The sequence below is a fragment of the Trematomus bernacchii genome, unplaced genomic scaffold (assembly GCF_902827165.1).
Source record: "Trematomus bernacchii unplaced genomic scaffold, fTreBer1.1, whole genome shotgun sequence".
NCBI classification, from domain to species: domain Eukaryota; kingdom Metazoa; phylum Chordata; class Actinopteri; order Perciformes; family Nototheniidae; genus Trematomus; species Trematomus bernacchii.
The window spans coordinates 57524-82500 of NW_022987774.1; the positions used below are offsets into that span (position 1 = coordinate 57524).

The 24977-nt window shown below is 39.0% G+C and overlaps 2 protein-coding genes across 2 annotated transcripts in view; both read right to left on the bottom strand.

Moving 5' to 3' along the window:
- The window catches only part of grk3 (G protein-coupled receptor kinase 3), a gene marked incomplete at its 3' end in the record, with an annotated part of 72329 nt that extends 54837 nt beyond the window's left edge, over positions 1–17492 (bottom strand). Inside the window, 1 exon segment of the mRNA XM_034148958.1 lies at positions 15430–17492. Coding sequence (XP_034004849.1) covers positions 15430–15542 — 113 coding nt within the window.
- Positions 17493–20859: 3367 nt separating this feature from the next.
- Positions 20860–23226, bottom strand: cryba4 (crystallin, beta A4). Its single transcript, XM_034148957.1, has 5 exons — positions 23063–23226; positions 22621–22739; positions 21976–22117; positions 21481–21623; positions 20860–21068 (listed from the first exon to the last, which is right to left on the bottom strand). Exons 1-5 carry the CDS (start codon positions 23099–23101, stop codon positions 20921–20923), a joined length of 591 nt encoding a protein of 196 aa, XP_034004848.1. The 5' UTR covers positions 23102–23226; the 3' UTR covers positions 20860–20920.
- Between the last annotated feature and the right edge of the window lie 1751 nt (positions 23227–24977).

The window sequence follows — 24977 nt, forward strand, 5'->3', positions numbered from 1 at the left end:
ACTATGACTTCATAATGCTCAAACTAGGAGCCTCAAAACAACGAGTGATCAGACCAGTACACCCAGTTGGTTTGAATATAAGTGGGAAGGAGCGTGAATGCAACATTTTTGAAGTGCAGCGACAGGAACAAGAAGCTAGGAAGTAAACACTTCCTCTTTCTGAGGAGCGGTGTGAATCACCAGCAGCTGACTTTTTATTCTCTGAAGCCTCCACACTTTGGTGACACTTGGTGTGTACGAGTGGAGCCTTATTAGGCGTCAAAAACACATGAGGGGGGGGGGGGGGTGTTTCCAATAGTGTGTGTGTGGTGAGGTTAGATATAGAGGACATCACACACAGGTGCAGAAATGCATTTAATCGTGCATCATGTGTCCTTTTTATAATATCACAAACAGCTCTTACATGTTCATAGCTATTGATGCGTGAAAAGATAACATTTAACTGATATTGCAATTGCGATATGATCCACAATATAAGAGGGAATTATCATTTTTCTTGAACCAATTGGATAATGCACTAGTTTATGTTTTGCAATTTTTATGAAATGTCGATTACTTGTCTAGCCCTAGTCATATCAAAGTGCTTTGTGCCATTCAAGCCCTAAAAAATAACATTTTAAAACCTCAAACCTTAACGATTATTATCATTATCCATTACTATAATGATTATTCTCAAGGCTAATGACCTAGAATTGTAAAAAAATTTCCATTAGTGTTATTAAAAATCAATGATATAATCTTTAAAAGTCTCAAAATGTAAGAATATTGAGTTTAATGTCATGAGAAATTGACAATATATATATTTTGTGGCCTGAAAACTGCATTTTCTGTCGTATCTGCATGAAACACGTTAAATACTCTCTGTTTCAAAGTGCCAGCTGACGTTATTATCACACAGAGACGTTGTTGTGAAGCGTTGACACAGAAGAAGCGTCTCCTCACACCAGCTTCAGCTCCCGGCGGCAGATGACCGAGCTCCTGCTGTGACTCTGACTGACAGAAAGGCTTCTGGCTTCACATATATAAATAATATGTAATTAATATAAATAAATATGGAAATATGACGAAGGGGGCCGAGGAAACTTATAGGAGCGGAGGGAGGGCGGTCACAAGCGTATTTAATGAGAAACAGACGGCAGGATTCCTTTACAGTTCACGGTATTTTAAAGTCTCATTATGTGTGATGAATGAAATATGAAGTTGTCGCACCTAGGTGTCGATAAAGGAGTTTCAAAGAAGTTGCTTTGGGGTTTAGTTGATATAAATAAAGCAGATCATAAACAGGGGTTTTTCTAGAAAGATACAGTTTGAGATAAGATAATATATATCAAACCTGGCGATCGTATACAAGATGTCTCCTGACGTGAACAACAACGTGACAAAACCAACAACATGACGTAAACCACAACGTGACGCAAGCCACAACGTGACGCAAGCCACAACGTGACGCAAGCCACAACGTGACGCAAACCACAACGTGACGCAAACCACAACGTGACGCAAACCACAACGTGACGCAAACCACAACGGCAAACCACAACGTGACGCAAACCACAACGTGACGCAAACCACAACGTGACGCAAACCACAACGTGACGCAAACCACAACGTGACGTAAACCACAACGTGACGTAAACCACAACGTGACGTAAACCACAACGTGACGTAAACCACAACGTGACGCAAACCACAACGTGACGCAAACCACAACGTGACGCAAACCACAACGTGACGCAAACCACAACGTGACGCAAACCACAACGGCAAACCACAACGTGACGCAAACCACAACGTGACGCAAACCACAACGTGACGCAAACCACAACGTGACGCAAACCACAACGTGACGCAAACCACAACGTGACGCAAACCACAACGTGACGTAAACCACAACGTGACGTAAACCACAACGTGACGTAAACCACAACGTGACGTAAACCACAACGTGACGTAAACCACAACGTGACGTAAACCACAACGTGACGTAAACCACAACGTGACGTAAACCACAACGTGACGTAAACCACAACGTGACGTAAACCACAACGTGACGTAAACCACAACGTGACGTAAACCACAACGTGACGTAAACCACAACGTGACGTAAACCACCAATAAAATATTATAATTTTATGAGAAGGGCCATAATGTCTAATAACTACTTTTAAAAATAATAATTAAAGTTTTTGTAATGCAAGTATACTGTGAAGCTGATATTTCTGTACTTTAAGTAGTACTATTTCTACACTGTGTATATTAAAAGGTGTGAATAATGGTGATAATACGGTGATTTGTATTGGTATTTATTATTTTGATATTATTTATTTAAATGTAAATATAAATGTATCATTTAATTTATTTTTGTATTGGTTTTTCAGTTTAATTATACGTTCAGGGTAATCAACAGTTAAAAAGACACTGTTCAAATTATTATTTGTATTTGTTTAAAGTTCAATAAATGGATGTTTTCAAAGTCAATGAATAATCGTATTTAATAATCGTGATATCAATTATTGACCCAAATAATCGTGATTATGATTTTTGCCATAATCGCACAGCCCTACTGTATATTGTAGATGTGTTGCTCATTCAATGCTGCCTGTATTGTCAGTTTTTATAATATGCACCTTGTATTTATTTATATTTTGCACATCTTGCATTTCTGGTTGGATACTAACTGCATTTCATTGGCTTGTACCTGTACTTTGCAAAACGACAATAAAGTTTAATCTAATCTAATCTAAGTACGGAGCTGCAGTTGAGTGGAAAATGTTGCAAAACACACGTGTATATATTATTCATTATATGCTGCACTACTTCTCACTTGGTTAACTTTCAGTACCGCAGTGAAAGGTCAGAGAACATGCAACGTAAGGGGTTTCCAGATTATTTCTCTCTCATTTTCTCTGTTTTCAGCTGTTTTTCCACCATTAAAGTCAGCAGAAAAGCAGCAGTGAGTGAGTGAGTTGGTCATTATCTGCTGATCTGAACCAACACGCTGTTCAACACTACAGGAAGTATGCAGATGTGTAAATATTTAACATATTACCAGGATGTCTGTGGGCATGTAATTGAACGGTGTTGATAACGCCAGCTCTGCCCTGTTCAAATATGCTTTACACTCCACCTGACCTCTGCAATTCTCACAATGTGATAGGACACAATGAGCGGCGTTATGTTTGTCTGGGTGAAGCAAACATGAGCTTATTAAATCCTCCACACATGCACTGACTCTGGAACTCTTTAGACTTTAAACCTGTTTTTCTGGCTGCTGTGGTTTAGAGCAGGGGTTAGCAGGTTTCAAAAGAGACACCTCAGACTGATTGAGCCATTTGAAGACTGGCGCAATTTCTTATTAACTCACGAGGCACTCAAAAGATTAAGAAGTAGTTTTGGTTTCAGTTTTGATGCCTTTATACTTGTTAAGACATCCATTAACCCTAAAATGAGTCAGCATGTTAGCACTTCCTCTTCCTTCTTCAATGTTCTTTTAAATAAGTTGTTGGTGGTTGTTAGCCTGGAACAAGGTCTGTGGTAAAGATAAAATATGTCAGTAAATCCCACACTGGTAAATTTAGGAACAGAAGTTGCTGACAAGTGTTTAAATGAGACGATTCAACATCATCAGGCACAACATTAGCCTCCTTTAGCTTAGCGGTGGTGACGTGAAGTCATGTGACCGTGCTGTAGTTCCTTTATAGCCCAACATTAGCCACCTTTAGCTTAGCGGTGGTGACGTGAAGTCATGTGACCGTGCTGTAGTTCCTTTATAGCCCAACATTAGCCACCTTTAGCTTAGCGGTGGTGACGTGAAGTCATGTGACCGTGCTGTAGTTCCTTTATAGCCCAACATTAGCTTTTTACTTCAGAAATCATAAAGTGGTGTTAATATGTGGATATTATCCTGCTGAACAATTCACTTTTGGGATTTAGCGGTCCTTATTTATTGCTTTGACAGAAACGTCTAATTATCGAATGCTATTACTTTTAAAGAGTCCCTATTCTGCCATTTTCAGGTTCCTATCAGTATGTAGTGTCTCTACTTTAAAGAGTCCTCTCCTGCTGATGTTCAGGTGTATATCAGTATGTAGTGTCTCTACTTTAAAGAGTCCTCTCCTGCTGATGTTCAGGTGTATATCAGTATGTAGTGTCTCTACTTTAAAGAGTCCTCTCCTGCTGATGTTCAGGTGTATATCAGTATGTAGTGTCTCTACTTTAAAGAGTCCTCTCCTGCTGATGTTCAGGTGTATATCAGTATGTAGTGTCTCTACTTTAAAGAGTCCTCTCCTGCTGATGTTCAGGTGTATATCAGTATGTAGTGTCTCTACTTTAAAGAGTCCTCTCCTGCTGATGTCCAGGTGTATATCAGTATGTAGTGTCTCTACTTTAAAGAGTCCTCTCCTGCTGATGTTCAGGTGTATATCAGTATGTAGTGTCTCTACTTTAAAGAGTCCTCTCCTGCTGATGTGCAGGTGTATATCAGTATGTAGTGTCTCTACTTTAAAGAGTCCTCTCCTGCTGATGTTCAGGTGTATATCAGTATGTAGTGTCTCTACTTTAAAGAGTCCTCTCCTGCTGATGTTCAGGTGTATATCAGTATGTAGTGTCTCTACTTTAAAGAGTCCTCTCCTGCTGATGTTCAGGTGTATATCAGTATGTAGTGTCTCTACTTTAAAGAGTCCTCTCCTGCTGATGTTCAGGTGTATATCAGTATGTAGTGTCTCTACTTTAAAGAGTCCTCTCCTGCTGATGTTCAGGTGTATATCAGTATGTAGTGTCTCTACTTTAAAGAGTCCTCTCCTGCTGATGTTCAGGTGTATATCAGTATGTAGTGTCTCTACTTTAAAGAGTCCTCTCCTGCTGATGTTCAGGTGTATATCAGTATGTAGTGTCTCTACTTTAAAGAGTCCTCTCCTGCTGATGTTTAGGTGTATATCAGTATGTAGTGTCTCTACTTTAAAGAGTCCTCTCCTGCTGATGTTCAGGTGTATATCAGTATGTAGTGTCTCTACTTTAAAGAGTCCTCTCCTGCTGATGTTCAGGTGTATATCAGTATGTAGTGTCTCTACTTTAAAGAGTCCTCTCCTGCTGATGTTCAGGTGTATATCAGTATGTAGTGTCTCTACTTTAAAGAGTCCTCTCCTGCTGATGTTCAGGTGTATATCAGTATGTAGTGTCTCTACATGTCTCCATGCTTTAATGTTCAAAAAGCTCTTTATTTTTCTCATACTGCCTGTGCTGCAGCACTTCTTTTCACCCTCTGTCTGAAACCAGAGCCCAGTCTGCTCCGATTGGTTAGCTGGCTGGCTCTGTTGTGATTGGTCAACCGCTTAGAGATGTCCCGCCCACACCCCTTAGTCAATTGTGTAGTTTCATGTAGCGGAGCACAGGAAGAGTTCTGCAAAGAAATGGACTGAAACTAGTTGCTAAAAATACGACATACAGCAGGAAACTGTAGGTTACACACAACTGCGATGACTCAAGTGTGACAGTGGTTTGGCCCTTTTGGAAATCTTTAGAGTACTGCAGAGTTTGTGTTCGAAGCAGAGCTGTCTTTCACGAGAGAAATGGGCCCATTGGTGCTTTTTGTAATGAGTCACTGTTTCATCCAAAGAGAGAGATAACACCAGTGCTGTGAAAAGTGAACACCCCGTGAGAACCACAAAGTAATATTAAAAATGTTACGAGAAACAATATTACACAACTGCAGAGAGAGGAAATTACAATTAGAGATGATACTGATGGAAAACAGCGTGATGCAAAGTGGTTTAAAAGCAGAACCAATATTAGCATTCTCTGGATGTCGTTTTTCACTAATGGAAATAATACTTGTTACGGGACAATTAAGATTTCAGGTAGTAACCAAGCCCGTTGACAGCTCTCTTTGTACACTGCCAACATTAACATATTTTATTATAGTTGTGCAGAATTCAAGCTGAATGTGTTGTTCTGGCGATTGGAAAATAATAATTTAGGGTTGCAATTGTGTATCTGCTAGTATTAGCTTAGGTATCTGTCTACTAACTTCTAGCTAGAACGCATATGGCTTGAAAAGGAGACAGAATCCACATTGTTATTCCTTTGAAATGCAAAAAGAACACTATCTATTTGCTAACTTTAAATATTTACACGGGACAGAGCTGTGTTTTTCTTTGGGCTTAAGACAAGCGTGCAGAAAGCAGCTTGCAGTGCGTGTTTAACAGATAAAAAAATAATTATTACAGTTTGTAGTTTTGCTCGACAATGATCTCCATGTACACACAGATTATACGTTATGGAGAATGATACACGCAACGTGGAAGCACTGTTACACCCAAAACAACCCTCATGGTTTTTACTATTTACTAATGTTATACTACCTGCTACTCAATTACTTTTGTTCACTTTTCTTTATAATGCTACACCTTGGGTTTGTCTTTTATGTAATTAAAGGATCCCTCTCCTGCTGATGTTCAGGTGTATATCAGTATGTAGTGTCTCTACTTTAAAGAGTCCTCTCCTGCTGATGTTCAGGTGTATATCAGTATGTAGTGTCTCTACTTAAAGAGTCCTCTCCTGCTGATGTTCAGGTGTATATCAGTATGTAGTGTCTCTACTTTAAAGAGTCCTCTCCTGCTGATGTTCAGGTGTATATCAGTATGTAGTTTCTCTACTTTAAAGAGTCCTCTCCTGCTGATGTTCAGGTGTATATCAGTATGTAGTGTCTCTACTTTAAAGAGTCCTCTCCTGCTGATGTTCAGGTGTATATCAGTATGTAGTGTCTCTACTTTAAAGAGTCCTCTCCTGCTGATGTTCAGGTGTATATCAGTATGTAGTGTCTCTACTTTAAAGAGTCCTCTCCTGCTGATGTTCAGGTGTATATCAGTATGTAGTTTCTCTACTTTAAAGAGTCCTCTCCTGCTGATGTTCAGGTGTATATCAGTATGTAGTGTCTCTACTTTAAAGAGTCCTCTCCTGCTGATGTTCAGGTGTATATCAGTATGTAGTGTCTCTACTTTAAAGAGTCCTCTCCTGCTGATGTTCAGGTGTATATCAGTATGTAGTGTCTCTACTTTAAAGAGTCCTCTCCTGCTGATGTTCAGGTGTATATCAGTATGTAGTGTCTCTACTTTAAAGAGTCCTCTCCTGCTGATGTTCAGGTGTATATCAGTATGGAGTGTCTCTACTTTAAAGAGTCCTCTCCTGCTGATGTTCAGGTGTATATCAGTATGTAGTGTCTCTACTTTAAAGAGTCCTCTCCTGCTGATGTTCAGGTGTATATCAGTATGTAGTGTCTCTACTTTAAGAGTCCTCTCCTGCTGATGTTCAGGTGTATAACAGTATGTAGTGTCTCTACTTTAAAGAGTCCTCTCCTGCTGATGTCCAGGTGTATATCAGTATGTAGTGTCTCTACTTTAAAGAGTCCTCTCAAACAGTACAAGTGTAGATGTTTTGTTTTAAAATAACTGCCATGTGTGGAATAAATAAATAAGTATTTCAAGATAGTGACATCCCTCCGATGTCTCCCCCCTTTCTCCACCATTTTGTATATATCTGAGACCTATAATATATTGATGAAAACCAGTATAATAGGGGTCCTTTGAGGTAAAGCCTGCTATCTGGTTGTTATTCTTCTGACAGGACACTTTATATATTTCAAGATAGTGACATCCCTCCGATTCTCCACCTCATTTCGTCTCGTGTCTCGTGTGGATTTCTCGATAACGGCTAACTTTCTCCTCTGAACGGCCTCCAGTGTTGCCGTTAAAATCTCACCTCTCTGCCAGAGACTCAGCCTGGGTCCTTGGAGAATGTGGCATCACTACGTTACCTGCAAAGTGACCCCTTTAACTGCAACAGGCATGAACTGGACGCCTCACACACACACACATGCACAGCTGCTGAAACCATGGGTCCACAGATAATATAAGATCATTAGTTGTCACCGCAATAAACCGCATTTAATTGTTTCTTAATGTACATTATTTAATTTCATATTATGTTCTTGTACATATCCTATATTCTAAAAGACCTTCTTGTCAATAGTCAATCTTGTCAAAGCCCACTGAGACACCAATTGTGTAATATTGGGCTATAGAAATACACTTTGAATTGATTTGATTTAGAAAATAAAGAAATAGAAAATATCTCAAAATAGAAAATAGAACTGAACTTAAAAGTAAAAATAAATACACATTGACAGTGAAAGATAAAAATCTGTCAAATAAAGATAATAAATACAATTCTTCTTCTGGGTAACATACTTGTTTTCAAAACTCACTCAAGGAGGGATCTAAATTTAAGGTGTTTAAAAAACAGATTGCAAAAAGAAATGGAGAAAATTATTGCCACAAAAAATCTAAACGTGGTAACACGATGTGAAATGGAAAACAATCAGCTCTAATGAAGAGTAGGAATATATGGAATATAGAATATGCTTGGTGTGTTATGTGTGTGTTATGTGTGTGTTAATGTGTGTGTTAATGTGTGTGTTTAATGTGTGTGTTTAATGTGTGTGTTTAATGTGTGTGTTTAATGTGTGTGTTAATGTGTGTGTTAATGTGTGTTAATGTATGTGTTAATGTGTGTGTTAATGTGTGTGTTAATGTGTGTTAATGTGTGTGTTAATGTGTGTGTTAATGTGTGTGTTAATGTGTGTTAATGTGTGTGTTAATGTGTGTTAATGTGTGTGTTAATGTGTGTGTTAATGTGTGTGTTAATGTGTGTGTTAATGTGTGTGTTATGGTTGTTGGATGTACTGGGATTTCAACGTAGTTTTCTGACATGTTGAAGCGATCCTATTGACTGTTTTTGACTTGTCCGATGAGAGTTTTTATATCTTTGTGAGATGGGAATGTCATCTCCCCTACATTGTTATGTCCTTATTTGTGCTTAACAAATAAATAAATAAACAAACATGCATGCTTTATAGAAGTTTGGCACACAATCTCTTCGATCTTCATCAAATTATTTTCCACCAACGTCACAGATAGCGTCCTCCCTCTCCGTCTCCGCGTGTGTTGGCCACTCTCCTAATTTAGGAATTAAAGTAATTCCTCTGAATCCATCTGAAGCACTCGGGCGCGATAACGATGCGTGTGTGTGATAAGAGAAAAGCATCAGTATTTCTCTCGGTTACATTGGACACATTACCGAGACGATAATGACCTAATTGACCTGTTTTAAGAACATTTTCATATATGAAAAGTAATGCTCTGCAGGCTGATTTACTCCGTGTTATGGTGGCTTTACAAGTCCATTAGCTGAGGCTTTCATCTGCCTCTGTGTGATAGTGAGCCATAAATAACAGCGCTCATATCCGACATGAAATCACTAAATACACCACGTTCACAAAAGAAGCTTGTACTGATGTGTGTATAGAAACGCCTCTGCAGGACGCACTTTAAAACTCCATGAAGTGTGTGCGTGTGTGTGCGCGTGTGTGTGTAGGCATCACGTGATGACCTGCGACCCTGCTGGATAATGTGCTAGTCAGAGGTGGGAAGTAGTGGAGAACAAATACTTCGTTACTGTACTTAAGTACATGTTTCTGGTATCTGTACTTTACTCCACTACTTATTTTTCTGAAGACTTTTTACTTTGACTTCTTACATTTTGAACACAAATACCTGTACTTTCTACTTCTTACATGTTGAACCCAAATACCTGTACTTTCTACTTCTTACATGTTGAACCCAAATACCTGTACTTTCTACTTCTTACATGTTGAACACAAATACCTGTACTTTCTACTTCTTACATGTTGAACCCAAATACCTGTACTTTCTACTTCTTACATGTTGAACCCAAATACCTGTACTTTCTACTTCTTACATGTTGAACACAAATACCTGTACTTTCTACTTCTTACATGTTGAACCCAAATACCTGTACTTTCTACTTCTCACATGTTGAACCCAAATACCTGTACTTTCTACTTCTTACATGTTGAACACAAATACCTGTACTTTCTACTTCTTACATGTTGAACACAAATACCTGTACTTTCTACTTCTTACATGTTGAACACAAATACCTGTACTTTCTACTTCTTACATGTTGAACACAAATACCTGTACTTTCTACTTCTCACATGTTGAACACTAATACCTGTACTTTCTACTTCTTACATGTTGAACCCAAATACCTGAACTTTCTACTTCTTACATGTTGAACCCAAATACCTGTACTTTCTACTTCTTACATGTTGAACCCAAATACCTGTACTTTCTACTTCTTACATGTTGAACACAAATACCTGTACTTTCTACTTCTTACATGTTGAACCCAAATACCTGTACTTTCTACTTCTTACATGTTGAACCCAAATACCTGTACTTTCTACTTCTTACATGTTGAACCCAAATACCTGTACTTTCTACTTCTCACATGTTGAACCCAAATACCTGTACTTTCTACTTCTTACATGTTGAACACAAATACCTGTACTTTCTACTTCTTACATGTTGAACCCAAATACCTGTACTTTCTACTTCTTACATGTTGAACACAAATACCTGTACTTTCTACTTCTTACATGTTGAACCCAAATACCTGTACTTTCTACTTCTTACATGTTGAACCCAAATACCTGTACTTTCTACTTCTTACATGTTGAACCCAAATACCTGTACTTTCTACTTCTTACATGTTGAACACAAATACCTGTACTTTCTACTTCTCACATTTCCCAAACAGGCTGGTTCCTTTAGTTTGAATGTGTGTTTGGTGGCGTGATCATTATTATTTAGAGTCATTGCGTGCCTATTGATTTGAACACGATCCGTGTATCCATCATTTCCTGGTCTTCTCTAAAGAAGAGGGACCAATGAAAACGTTGTCATGTTGCCGTTGTTCAGCATGGAAACATTCATTAGCTAACAATGACATTATTGTTCTATTAATATAAAGGGAGGTCAGGTACTCTTTAAAACAGCTGCTAGTTATGGGTACTTTTTACTGAAGTACATTTCAAAGCCTCTTTACTTTGACTTGAGTAAAGCAGTTTAGTCAGTACTTCTACTTTCACCAGAGTATTTTTAAACACGAGTACTTCTACTTGAGTAAAGTATGAGTGTACTCTTGCCCTCTCTGGTGCTAATCAGTCAAACGTCCTGCTGTTGTCTTTAGTTTGATCCTCAGCTCGTCCTCAGTGTCTCGTGTTTGACGGCCCTTGGATTATCTTTTCGAGCGTCAATGTGTCGCAACCCGGATTCTTGAGTGAACGTCTAATGAGGAGCAGCGAACTCAATTAGTGAGGCGTTCAGTTTCACCGTCACACAGGATGATGACACACGGCCTTAACTAAGCACTAACAACTTTACACTGTGTGTGAAGGACACACTATCATGCAACGGCTCAATAACATCACCTGTGTTTCACTTTAACCCTCGGGTGGGGTTTTGGGTATGTACACAAGGATATTTCTCAATCTGAAATTCCATGGCCTTGTTCTGTAAAAACATTTAAAAAATATTTTGGACACATGCTTAACTGTCTCCATATGTGTGGAGTATGTCCTTTATACAATACAAATATAAGCATGGAGACTATTTAAAGTAGAGACACTACATACTGATATACACCTGAACATCAGCAGGAGAGGACTCTTTAAAGTAGAGACACTACATACTGATATACACCTGAACATCAGCAGGAGAGGACTCTTTAAAGTAGAGACACTACATACTGATATACACCTGAACATCAGCAGGAGAGGACTCTTTAAAGTAAAGACACTACATACTGATATACACCTGAACATCAGCAGGAGAGGACTCTTTAAAGTAGAGACACTACATACTGATATACACCTGAAAATCAGCAGGAGAGGACTCTTTAAAGTAGAGACACTACATACTGATATACACCTGAACATCAGCAGGAGAGGACTCTTTAAAGTAAAGACACTACATACTGATATACACCTGAACATCAGCAGGAGAGGACTCTTTAAAGTAGAGACACTACATACTGATATACACCTGAACATCAGCAGGAGAGGACTCTTTAAAGTAGAGACACTACATACTGATATACACCTGAACATCAGCAGGAGAGAACTCTTTAAAGTAGAGACACTACATACTGATATACACCTGAACATCAGCAGGAGAGGACTCTTTAAAGTAAAGACACTACATACTGATATACACCTGAACATCAGCAGGAGAGGACTCTTTAAAGTAGAGACACTACATACTGATATACACCTGAACATCAGCAGGAGAGGACTCTTTAAAGTAGAGACACTACATACTGATATACACCTGAACATCAGCAGGAGAGGACTCTTTAAAGTTCTCATCAAGGAGAAGTTAATTCTCTTTTGGTCAACAGGATTTGTAAAAAACTACTGGTCCCATTTTAGGTTTAGTATTGTCCAAGAAAGAACTGAATACATCAGGGTCTGGTACACACATTATTGCTCTTCTAGTCCGTTATAGAAGCTGTTCACTAATTGATTAATTATTAATTGTTTACGCAGCGGACAAACGATTAAGTAAGCCGAATAAAAACGACACGACAAACTACGACCGGCTTCAAACCGGCTTATCTTGGAGTTATTTGAGATACAAACAATCAAATGTCACAGGTACATCCTGAAGTAACAGCACAGAGGGTGTTTGTTTTGCTTAAAGCTAACACAGTCTTTACATGTCTTGCTCTTTAAGTCCAAAACCTATATATATATATATATATTTTTTTTTTTCTCTATACTTTAATATGATATAACTCAAAGAAAAGCAGGAAGTCTAAATATTTGAGGCTGAAAGCAGCATTTTTTTAATTTAAATGTAATTAAAGAATTAATCAAGTATTAAAAAAAACGTCTCATTTAGATAGGAACTTTATACAGCATATTATACAGGAAAAAGGCTGAATATGTGGCGTTGTTTGGCATTAGCATGTTAGCTCTTTACATGTGTCAAGTGAATGCAGTTGTGAGGGAGCAAGTTCAAAATAATTTAAAGCAAATGTTCAGACATGCAAAGTAATTTAGATGTTTTAGTGGGTTATTCCTTTAAAGATCTACCACCTGTGGCCATGCTAGTCCTACTTAAGAGTAAATTAGCTCAAACAAACACCAGCGATATGCTTTAAACTCAGTCTGTCACTAGTCAGCTGAAAAATATCCGACTACATTAGGGTCTTGGCGTTAAATTGGCTTCTTTGTACAAACTGTCAGAGTTACCGTGTCTCTATAATGAAGGCGGAGCAGTTGCCATATTTAATAAAGCACTCAGGAACGTGACTGCATTAATGCTCGAGTCGTAATTAGACAAATATTCAAAGTGACTCAAACATCGCTCTAATGCAGGGGTGTCAAACTCAAGGCCCGGGGGCCAAATCCGGCCCGCGACTTCATTTTATGTGGCCCCACAAGAGCTTACAAAGAATATAATATGTTTGTTATACGGTTACATGGCGATTTACAGAAGCACAATGCATCTCAAATTAGACTTTTTTTCTCAGAATTTGACTTTTTTTCTTCTAAATATGAATTTTCTTTCAGAATTTACCATTTTCTCAGATTTGACTTTTTTTTCAAAATGTTACTTTTTTTCAAAATGTCACTTTATTTTGCATTTCTTTTCAAATCATTTTTTGACATTCTCCCTGAAGAGACTTGTAATTATTTGCCCTAGACTTCTGCTTTCAGACGTAGTTAATTATGAAGTTATTACCCTATCCGATAATAATCCAATGCAGAGGCAATCATGTCATATAATACATTATTTTATATATATTAAATATTTATATATGTATTTTTATATAGTCTTAAAGTTACAACCGGCCCTTTGAGTGCAACCTTAATGCGAATGTGGCCCGAGATGAAAATGAGTTTGACACCCCTGCTCTAATGGGTCTGCCGGTCTAAAGCAAGCTTCACGTTGCTGAAAGTTCATTTTAAAAACCACACTGACACAAAGTGAAACCGCCTGAAGGAAACACACACATGTGCCAACGTTGAAAAATGGTTAGCAGTAGCGTAAAGCTAATGGTAGCGGAATTGAACATGCAGTGATGAATGATCTGACAGCAAATGGGTTGTGATTGAGGCATGTTTGACTTGTTATCTGCTAATAAATGATCACTTTGTATAGAGAGGAGGCTAATGTTAACTCATGTTAACTAATATTGACATTTTGATGAACCCTGGCAGCCTTTTAGCTCGTGCACTGGGTTGAAACTGTTTTCTGGAACCAGTGAAGAGGGCAGGGCCTTTTGTGCTTCTTGCGATTGATTAATGGATAAATAAAGTGGTGAATGCCTTCATACACATTCTTCAAATGAAACTAAATCGATTGAGGATACCAGAATGAATTTGCTATTGCAGAAAATCCTTTAATGTAATCATTTGCTGATGGACAAGATGCTGTATATTCATTAGTGTGTGTAACGCAGTGTCTGGATCAGTGCCTTCTGCTGATCTGCCAAGACAAGCCAGTCAGTCAGTCAGTGCCCTCCTCCCTCCATAAATCACTCCTGGTGTAAACATAATGCTCGTTGAACCCACATCAACACTTTGAAATGTAGAGACACTCGCTTTACACATGTGTGGGTGTGTCAATAACAGTTCTCAGCTGCCCATTAACAAATGTGAAGTACGAGGTGATGAATTTTAAAACTCAAATCTGACAGCGGTGATGCTGCTGCGAACACAACGGTGATCATTTGACTTGAACGCAAATGGCTCCGTCAGAGTCACAAACCCTGTATGGAAAGCAGCTATCTCAATAACCAAATGTTCACCACATCCTCTTCAATCAAGCTGCACGCCTAAAAGCTGAAGAGACTCATCCAGGCCCCAAGAGCTGCAGCAGCAGGGACAAAAGGATGTGCAATTATGTGTAGATGTTAGAGGGGGGGAGTGTATTATTTAAATCAGATTTGAGCTGTAGTCTGGTCTAATGGCCTAGTCATGCTCTTGCTAAACAGGGGGTTCGGCTCCAGAGCTGCACATATTGATGGTGCAGCTGCATGTCAGCCTCAATAAATGTGTTGCACATGATACATAAAACATATCCAGGATCAGACTGATTGCTTGGGAGCAAATGGAGACTGTTTGGCAGAACATTTTGCAACAGACAGCAAATATAGGACATCAGTAAGGCGTGTATGATGAAAGGAAATGGCAATGTGATTACATATTCTGCACCACAATCTGCTGTTGTTAAGGCTAACACTAGATGAACTTATTGGTGTGTTGATGGGGTAAATAAGCATGCAGGTGAAGTAGTTTTGGTGACATCATGAAGCCAAGGAGCTGCAAAAACCTGACAAAAGCTCCACAGTCACATTTAGCATCTATAGTAAGTCACAGGTTTGAGAGGAAGCACGCCTCCACCTCCCTATAAGGCTGCATAGCATGCACATAACATGCATCCATTACACACACACACACACAGCACAACAACACAATAAGCTCTGAGGAGATGTGCTTACCTGGGCTCAGGCAGGATGATTTTCTTGCTCGCTCGGGCCGCAGGAGTAGATTTGCTCTTCTCCATCGCCATCAAATAACTGACATCAGCGAGAACTGCTTCGAGGTCCGCCATCTTTCGACCCTGGGACGACCAAATCAATAAAATAACCGGGCTGGGGATGGTTTTATTATATTATGGGATTAAAAAAACAATGTCCTCCTCCAGATATGAGCAACATCAAGCGCCAAGGTGCGTGACAGGGCCAGAGTGACCATCCGCTGCAATGGTGTCGTTGTCTGTCCGCCTCAAACTACCATCATTGTGGCAGAAAAAAGGAAATTCAGGAGGGGAGACATTGGGTGACTCCTCGAGAAATATATACAGTCAGCAGGGCCGCGAGATCAGCGTCTTTGTAATCCCATTTAGTGCAGAAAAATGCAGGTTTCTCACGAGAAAATAATGCACAGATCTGTCCCCTTGCTCGCTTTATAGTAATGTCAGATGCACCAGATGCTGGATGTGGAGACAGCTGTCAAATCCTACAGGTCTCTGGGGACTTTCCTCCTGGAAATCAGTCCAAAAACGACTGGTTTGTCTCCAGTGAGGCATGGGTTTCAGGGCTTCTTTTCCCCTGAAAACGTAAACACTCTGCTGTCGAGAAAAAGGAAAAAAAATCTAATTTTGGCTGCAGAGTGGAAATGTGACTGGCTTCTTCTGTGTGTGTCTCCAGAAAAGCAGTAATAAAACAGCGACACGTGTAGTTCTCAGTAATGGAAGGAATAAAAGAGGGAGGGTGGAATTGTCAAGGCTGTTACTTTGTCCTTAATATCTCAGCTGGTTAAAAAAAAAATGCAAATATTTGCACAAAAATATGTTGTTTATGTTGCTGCCTGCCTGGCTTCCTGTCTTCCTTTAAATCAATCACACACAAAAATGTCGCCCGAAAAGACGTCATTAAACACTTTAAGGAGGATTAAGACAAGCTAAACGGATGTAATCAACTAATCACAAATCCACGAAGCTAACTTGTTTTACCCTGCTGGGCTAATATCGATATTTGTGGTGCTCAGTTTAGTTAGCCAAGGTGCTAGTTAGCAAAACGCTAACAGTGGGCTAACTGATCGGGTGATTTTTACCCAGCGAACGTTAGCTATTTATACATAAAATATAAAATACCCCAGTACAGTCAGTCCAAAAACAACTGTTCTCCATGGGTTACAGGGCTTTCCCCCCTGAAAACGTAAACACTCTTGCCTTCCAGAAAGGGAAAACAATCCACTAATCAGAAGCCAAATCCACGAAGCTAACTTGTTTTAGCCTGCTGGGCTAATATCGATATTTTGGGTGCTAGTGCTAGTTAGCAAAGTGCTAACCGCCAGCAGGGATATCGTGGTATTGAGCTACCAAACGTTAGCATCAGTTGCTAACAAGCTAATAAGCCAACGGCTGAGCTCCTGTTAGGGGAAGTCTTGCAGCAAACAGATGAAAAAATGACACAAATAGTCCCAAAAAAGGCCTAATAACAATGAGAAAATCGCACAATATAATCCATAGTTTGTCCGTTGAGTTACCCCGACTGTTAGCGGGGGACCCTCCTCTCCTGGAGACCCAAAGCGAGCTGCTGGTGACGCTGATGGCGGAGGAGGGGGAGGGAGCGCCGGGAGATGGAGATCCGGCGGGTGGTACACTTTTTCGGCGTAAACTGCTTTTAAATGCCAAGACAACACATTTAACCACCATGTGTTGTGGTAACAAGTCCGACAATAACTAACACAACACGGTGCCGGTGGTGTGTTTCTCGTAAATCAACCACAAAATCGCACAAGGAGCCGAACGTCCCCACCGACTCCTGCCTGTGAGACTATCCGCTTTAGAGAGCTCAATCTCCGGCTGAGTAGAGAGCGTCCGCCCGGTGTCTCTCCCGGAGCTTCTGTCAACTGATACTAGATCCACTGTGTTTCTGTTAGGCTGTTCGCGTCCCAGCTCCAATATGGCACATGTTTTCAGCTGAAGTGCCCCCTTCTTCGGTGTATTTTTCAGTGTTTTTCTGCACAGAGGCACTGCTTGCTTTGTGGTCCAACTTCCTCCCACTGCGGCGGGGAGAGGCTCGTAAAACCCGGAGCGGACCACAGGGACTTAATTTATATGTACATATAAATATGTCACAAACACTATATATTAGTGTATATTCAGCAGAAATGAAAGCATGCATTAATATATATTTATTATCATAGCTGGAGACTTCCTCTTTTTACTCATTCATGTATATATTTGCTGTTTATTTTATATGATATTATTACATTATTCAATCTTTTTGATATGTTAATGCCCGATTATATTGCTGCTGTAAAGAAAGATTTTCCCAAATATGGATAAATAAAGAATCCATCTATCTTTCCATTTACGACCTTGCAGAAATAGCCCACATATTTCCCAGAAAACATTAATTTGGTTATGAAAGTGAAAGCTACAGCCTCTCAATATCATCCCTTTTATAATCCCTAGACAGTATTTAAAGCGTTGTTTTTCACATAACAGTTTCAAAAATCCTCTGATAATTAATTTAACAGATAGGTGAATTGTTTTCTAGGAGTTTTGGTGGAAACATAGCACCGTTTCCTGGTCAGCACTGGTAATGCTGGAGTTGAAACATATTTTTTTCTAACAGATCTGCATGAAAAAGTACTTAATATGTTTTATAATCCAAAATAAATCTAGTTTAATGAAATCATGAATCAGAGAAAAGCATAACATGTGCATATTCGGCTGGTTGAAACTGAGTTTTGGCAACGTTTGCATGAAAAGCACTTCAGTTAACAATCATTTAATCTCAATTACATATTATATATTATATAATGTGTTTATATCCATCAGTTTATCATGTTATGAAGCAGAGAAAGCATTACATCTGCATATTTGAGGAGTTGGAACCTCATTCTCTTCGAATAGCTTTAGAGATTTAATATCATAGTTGGAGACTTCCCCTTTTTCACATTCAGACCATTGTTATTTACGACTGGCTTACCAGAAATAGCCCACATATTTCCCCGACAACAGCTCTGTAAATTGTTTTCTGTGAGTTTTGGTGGAAACATAGCATCGTTTCCTGGAAAGCACTGGTAATGCTGGAAGAAGTACTCAGATCTTGTACTTGAGTAAAAGTAGAAGAACTCAGATCTTGTACTTGAGTAAAAGTAAAAGTACTCAGATCTTGTACTTGAGTAAAAGTAAAAGTACTCAGATCTTGTACTTGAGTAAAAGTAGAAGAACTCAGATCTTGTACTTGAGTAAAAGTAGAAGTACTCAGATCTTGTACTTGAGTAAAAGTAGAAGAACTCAGATCTTGTACTTGAGTAAAAGTAAAAGTACTCAGGTCTTGTACTTGAGTAAAAGTAGAAGTACTCAGATCTTGTACTTGAGTAAAAGTAGAAGTACCAGAGTGTAAGACTACTCTGTTACAGTAAAAGTCCTGCATTCAAGATGTTACTCAAGTAAAAGTATACAAATATTATCACCAAAATATAGTTAAAGTACCAAAGGTAAAATGTGCAGATTGATTCAATAAAGTGAATTTAATCTAACCTAGGAACTTTTTAAAGGCTGACAGCAGGTAAAGACCATCGTGTGATTCTGGATTAAATGTTGTGATGTGAAACCTCATGCAACCCGAGCCTTTCCCCACTTCCTGTTCTAACGCTCTTCCGGTTTAGCTCGAGCAGCTCTGTAATCGGATGGTTTTACTGAACCACATCCATCCTCTGTTAGTGACAGGAGCTCAGAGACAATGACCAAGACTTTAATACATCCACAAGCTACCCTGCAGTATACAAAGTACTTCAAACTAGCTGCACCTTTACCAGCTTTGAGAACACTTTCATGATCAATCATTATAAAACATATCATATATATTATTCTGAAATGGACCAATCTGCACAATGACTACTTTTACTGTCGCTACTTTCACTATATTTTGATGAGAATACTTTTCTACTTTCACTTGAGGAACATTTTGAATGCAGTGCTTTTACTGTAACAGAGTATTCCTACACTCTGGTACTTCTACTTTTACTCAAGTACACGATCTGAGTACTTCTACTTTTACTCAAGTACAATATCTGAGTACTTCTCCTTTTACTCAAGTACAAGATCTGAGTACTTCTCCTTTTACTCAAGTACAAGATCTGAGTACTTCTACTTTTACTCAAGTACACGATCTGAGTACTTCTACTTTTACTCAAGTACAATATCTGAGTACTTCTCCTTTTACTGAAGTACAAGATCTGAGTACTTCTACTTTTACTCAAGTACAAGATCTGAGTACTTCTACTTTTACTCAAGTACAAGATCTGAGTACTTCTACTTTTACTCAAGTACAAGATCTGAGTACTTCTCCTTTTACTCAAGTACAAGATCTGAGTACTTTTACTTTTACTCAAGTACAAGATCTGAGTACTTCTACTTTTACTCAAGTACAAGATCTGAGTACTTCTACTTTTACTCAAGTACAAGATCTGAGTACTTCTACTTTTACTCAAGTACAATATCTGAGTACTTCTACTTTTACTCAAGTACAAGATCTGAGTACTTCTACTTTTACTCAAGTACAGGATCTGTGTACTTCTACTTTAACTCAAGTACAGGATCTGTGTACTTCTACTTTTCAACTTTTACTCAAGTACAAAATCTGTGTTCTTCTACTTTTCAACTTTTACTCAAGTACAAGAACTGAATACTTCTACTTTTACTCAAGTACAAGATCTGAATACTTCTACTTTGACTCAAGTACAAGACCTGAATACTTCTACTTTTACCCAATTACAAGATCTGAGTACTTCTACTTTGACTCAAGTACAAGACCTGAATACTTCTACTTTTACCCAATTACAAGATCTGAATACTTCTACTTTTACTCAAGTACAAGATCTGAGTACTTCTACTTTTACTGAAGTACAAGATCTGAGTACTTCTACTTTTACTCAAGTACAGGATCTGTGTACTTCTACTTTTCAACTTTTACTCAAGTACAAAATCTGTGTTCTTCTACTTTTCAACTTTTACTCAAGTACAAGAACTGAATACTTCTACTTTGACTCAAGTACAAGACCTGAATACTTCTACTTTTACTCAAGTACAAGATCTGAATACTTCTACTTTGACTCAAGTACAAGACCTGAATACTTCTACTTTTACTCAAGTACAAGACCTGAATACTTCTACTTTGACTCAAGTACAAGATCTGAATACTTCTACTTTGACTCAAGTACAAGACCTAAATACATCTACTTTTACTCGAGTACAAGATCTGAGTACTTCTACTTTTCAACTTTTACTCAAGTACAAGACCTAAGTACTCCTCCCTCTTCTGAATACAGTATGTTGAATGTATACAGTAGTATGAGGTGAACATATGAGAAAGAAAGCAGACTCAGAGGGGGCAGTGTTTGTGGTTTTAAGAAATACATTTTATTGATTAGCAGGGGTTAGAGGTCAGTGGTCACATGGTGGTGAGGTTACTGCTGGATGCGGCGGATGGACTGGATCTGGGGGGTCTGGCAGTGGGATCCGAACTCTCTGAAGTGCTTGAAATCTCCACAGTGACGGTCACACTCCATGATGTACTGGTATCCACGGTAACCGGGGTACTGGTAGCACACGAAGCTGAGAGAGAGGGAGAGAGAGAGGGAGGAGGGTTAAATGGTGCAAGAGAGGGGTGTTGTGAAACCAGCGGTATTTTTAAACTGCAGAAAAAATGATATGTGGTTTGGAGATACTAAAATGTGGACATGAACAATATAGAGCGCCAACAACATGGAGGGGATGGAGAGAAAAATATGTAAATGTATGTTTTTATGTAAAAATTGTAAAATATGGATAGATAATATATAAATTATGATAGGAAATTGACTAATTCTGTTAGGAAATTGTGGAAGGTAAATAGACAAATGGAGATAGAAAGTATAAATATGTGGACAAGAAATAGTGAAATGTTGAAAGTAATGACAGGAACTTGGATAAAACATGTATATATGTGCGTAGTAACTGTATATATGTGTAGAAGAGAGTGACTCACGCTCCAGACTGGGTCTTCAGGGACCCCACCTCGTTGTTGCACCAGCCCATGGCCTGCAGGGAGGGGTAGTCGTCGCTCAGCTCGCCCTTACGCCCCAGGAAGTTCTCACGCTCAAAGATAGTCATACGACACTCTCTGTGGTTCTGCAGGGGGGGGACGGGGGGGGGGGAAACACAATGCATCTCTGTCAGTTTCCGGTCAAACACACAAACACACACACACACTGCGTACATTCCTGCAGAGCTGCACTGCTGTAAAGTGCATTTAAGTTCCTTCTACTTTAGTTCAGTGAGAAACTTGTTATTTGACTGACTTTTTATTTGTGTTGTAGTATTTAAAGATAGTATTTCATCATTTGTTATTTTACTTCTTTCACTTCTGCTACTATTATATGTTCAAATATCACTTGGAACTGAATCTCTCTGTAGAAAAAGTAGTAATGAATGAGATTGTCGAGCTTTCTCCTCTGTTCCCTCTAGAGTGCATATTACTCACAGCGCAGGCGATGGGTCTGAAGGAGGTCATCCTCTCGATGTGGTAGGCGTTGCTGCCTCCGAAGGCGTCGCACTGAGGGTACTCTCCTCTCTCCAGGACAAACTGCTGCCCCTGGTAGGAGGCGTGCTCGTAGCCCACCCAGCTGCGGAGGGAACATTCATTATTAATACAGTATCCTATGTTTGTGAAATGGGTTTTTAGTAGGAGAGAATGGGTCCTTTGGAGAGTATTTTAAGCTTATTCTGTACATTGAAACTGTAAAACTGATCATTTTCCTATGTGTAAAGTAACGTTTGTTCTATGAAATATCAGAGAATAGTGAACATGTGTATCTGAGTCTCTGAAAGTCCATTGAAATGTGTGTTTTTTTCTGTTAAAAACTGTCATATAAAACTTGGAAAAGCTGCGAATATCAATTTTTCAGAGCATCTTCTGACAATTTTGCTTTAAAAATGCACTTAAATTCGGATTTTTTAATAAATATTTGTTGAGTATTTAACTGTCCATCCACTTATCGATTAGTCGACTAACCGTTGCAGCTCTTTGCTTTAACATCCAAATTGACAAACCAAGCAAATATGAACCTTTGTGTCAAATCCCAACATATCAAAGGTGGTTTTATTTTGAGTTGATGTTTGTACTCACGCTCCGCTCTCCACCCTCATGGAGCGCACGGTCTCGAAGCCGAACTCCATCACGTTGCAACACTCGGAGGTGAACTCGTGGCGGCGGCCCTGGAAGCACTCCTCGTCGAACACAATGATCTGCAGGCGAGAAAACAGCCATTAGAACCACTAAAAATGACTATTTAATGCAATCAAAGGTGACTTTAAAGTCATTACATTGAGTTAGCTGTGACCAAAGTGGGAGACATGGTTTTATTTCACCCTGAGAATATGATAACGAAGTGTCTATGCATGCTTCTTAGTTAACATGAAGCTGTCTTCGGCTCCTTTCTGCTGTCACAAAGGACGAATACAGCTCTTCTGATTCTGACTCTGACTCTGATAGCATCTCTGATTAAGCTTTTCATTTGAAAGTTGTGTCCAAAGAGGAGATGAATGTGTGTTTCCATCGGCAGACTCACCTTCCAGTGGCCGGAGAACTTGGTGCAGTGATGAGTCATCTTGTCTGAAAGGAAAAGAAAAAGACCTTGAGAATAGAAATGACAACGGACACGAGGACAGCTAGGACTGTGTGCATGAGCCAGCTAAACAAGCGTTCATTATCTAAAGTTAAACATCATTCAGCTGACAAAGACATCCGCAGATTAGGGAGTTAAACCATGCAAGAAAGTGGGATTAGACCCATAAAGAAACGGCAACTTTAGTGCACATTAAAACCCTGGACTACATGCTGAACAATGACATGAAATCTCAAATCTGTCTACACAACCACAGTGTCAATCTGTGCTAAAAAGCCTGCTATACAGCGTGTTAAATGCAACAACAAGTGTGTTTTCTATTTATAAAAGCACCACAAATTCAGCTTTCACCTAAATGACTTCTTTCTGCCACCATTGCTATCTTTTATCTTTCTTTACGGCACATTAACTCACTGTGTTTCACCGCCTACCGAGCTACAAACTGACATGACATCCAAAATCTGTCCACACAACTTTAGTGTTAATTTAAGCAAAGGCAAGCCTGTTATAAAACATTTTAAATGTCCTATGAAACAACAAGAGTGGGTTTCTTTTAGAAAAACACCACAAAGTCAGCGTTAAATCGTCCAAATGTAGTTTCTAGACACAATTAAAGAGAGTAGGGGAAGCCAGAGGCCTATTTTCTGCCACAATTTCTCTATTTCTCTCCACCTTTTTCTACACTGTGTAGAAGTCCCAAATCTGTCTAAACAACTTTAGTGTTAATCTGAGCAAAAACAAGCCTGTTATAAAACATTTTAAATGTCCAATGAAACAACAAGAGTGTGTGTTTTTTAGAAAAACACCACAAAGTCAGCTTGAAATCGTCCAAATGTAATTTCTAGACACAAGTACAGAGTGTCAGAGAAGCCAGAAGCCTATTTCTCTATCTTTCTGTCTCTGTTTCCTCCTGTCCTCCACCCTGTTTCACCGCCTCTGGGCCCCGTGGATCGGACCCTGTTTTGGGGCATGTGGGGGTCTGTCAGCTGGGACTCACCGTTGGTTTGGTGCTGCTGGGACGTCCTGATGTGAATGTGAGATGTTCATGGGAGCCCCCACCCTTTTAAAGCCTCCCCTGGCAGGCGGCCATGCTGAAACCCCCGGCTCAGCATCAGGGGAGGGGCTTCCGCTTTGTGCCCCCCCCCACCCCGAAACAAAAGAGAGGTTAATCTGTGCAGAAGTGCAGACACCACAGTAAAACACACAGGGGACGGGACGCCAGACACATGAGGGTCCGACTATCATTATTATATATATATGTTATTTACGAGGGGGTTTCTTCTTTGGAAATGTCAACAAATATTTGTTTAAAAGTACTAAGAAATACACATAGTCACTTTATTATTGTATATGGGGCAAAAAACATCACATTTCTGTTAATTTGGAAACAGAAACCAAACACTTCATGTCATTTTTTTATTATAAAATTAGTTAAATACATTTCTTTTTAAATGAGAGATTGTTGTTAGATTTAAGAAAAAATAATTAAGTTCAAATGTCTCCAGACACCACAGTATATCGCACAGAGGACAGGACACCAGACACATGAGGGTCTAACTATTATCATTATTAAATATATATATTATTCATCTTAATTAACCAAGGGGGATTCTTCTATTGAAATGTCAAAACATATTTTTTAAAAGTACTAAGAAACAGAAATATACTCACTTTATTTCAAATGATCTCACCACAGTAAAACACACAGGGGACGGGAGGACGGAGGGACACCAGACACATGAGGGTCTAACTATCATTATTATATATATATATATGTTATTTATCTTAATTAATCAACAGGATTCTTCTATGGAAATGTAAAAAAACATATTTTTAAAAAGCACTAAGAAGAAGTTTT

Excerpts from the sequence above, each read along its gene's own strand:
- cryba4 (XM_034148957.1), bottom strand. The coding sequence starts at position 23,101 with ATGACTCATCACTGCACCAAGTTCTCCGGCCACTGGAAG. Across the intron at positions 22,740-23,062 it reads AGTTCTCCGGCCACTGGAAG|ATCATTGTGTTCGACGAGGA; the intron begins GTGAGTCTGCCG and ends TCTCGCCTGCAG. Across the intron at positions 21,624-21,975 it reads TCAGACCCATCGCCTGCGCT|AACCACAGAGAGTGTCGTAT; the intron begins GTGAGTAATATG and ends CCCCCCCTGCAG.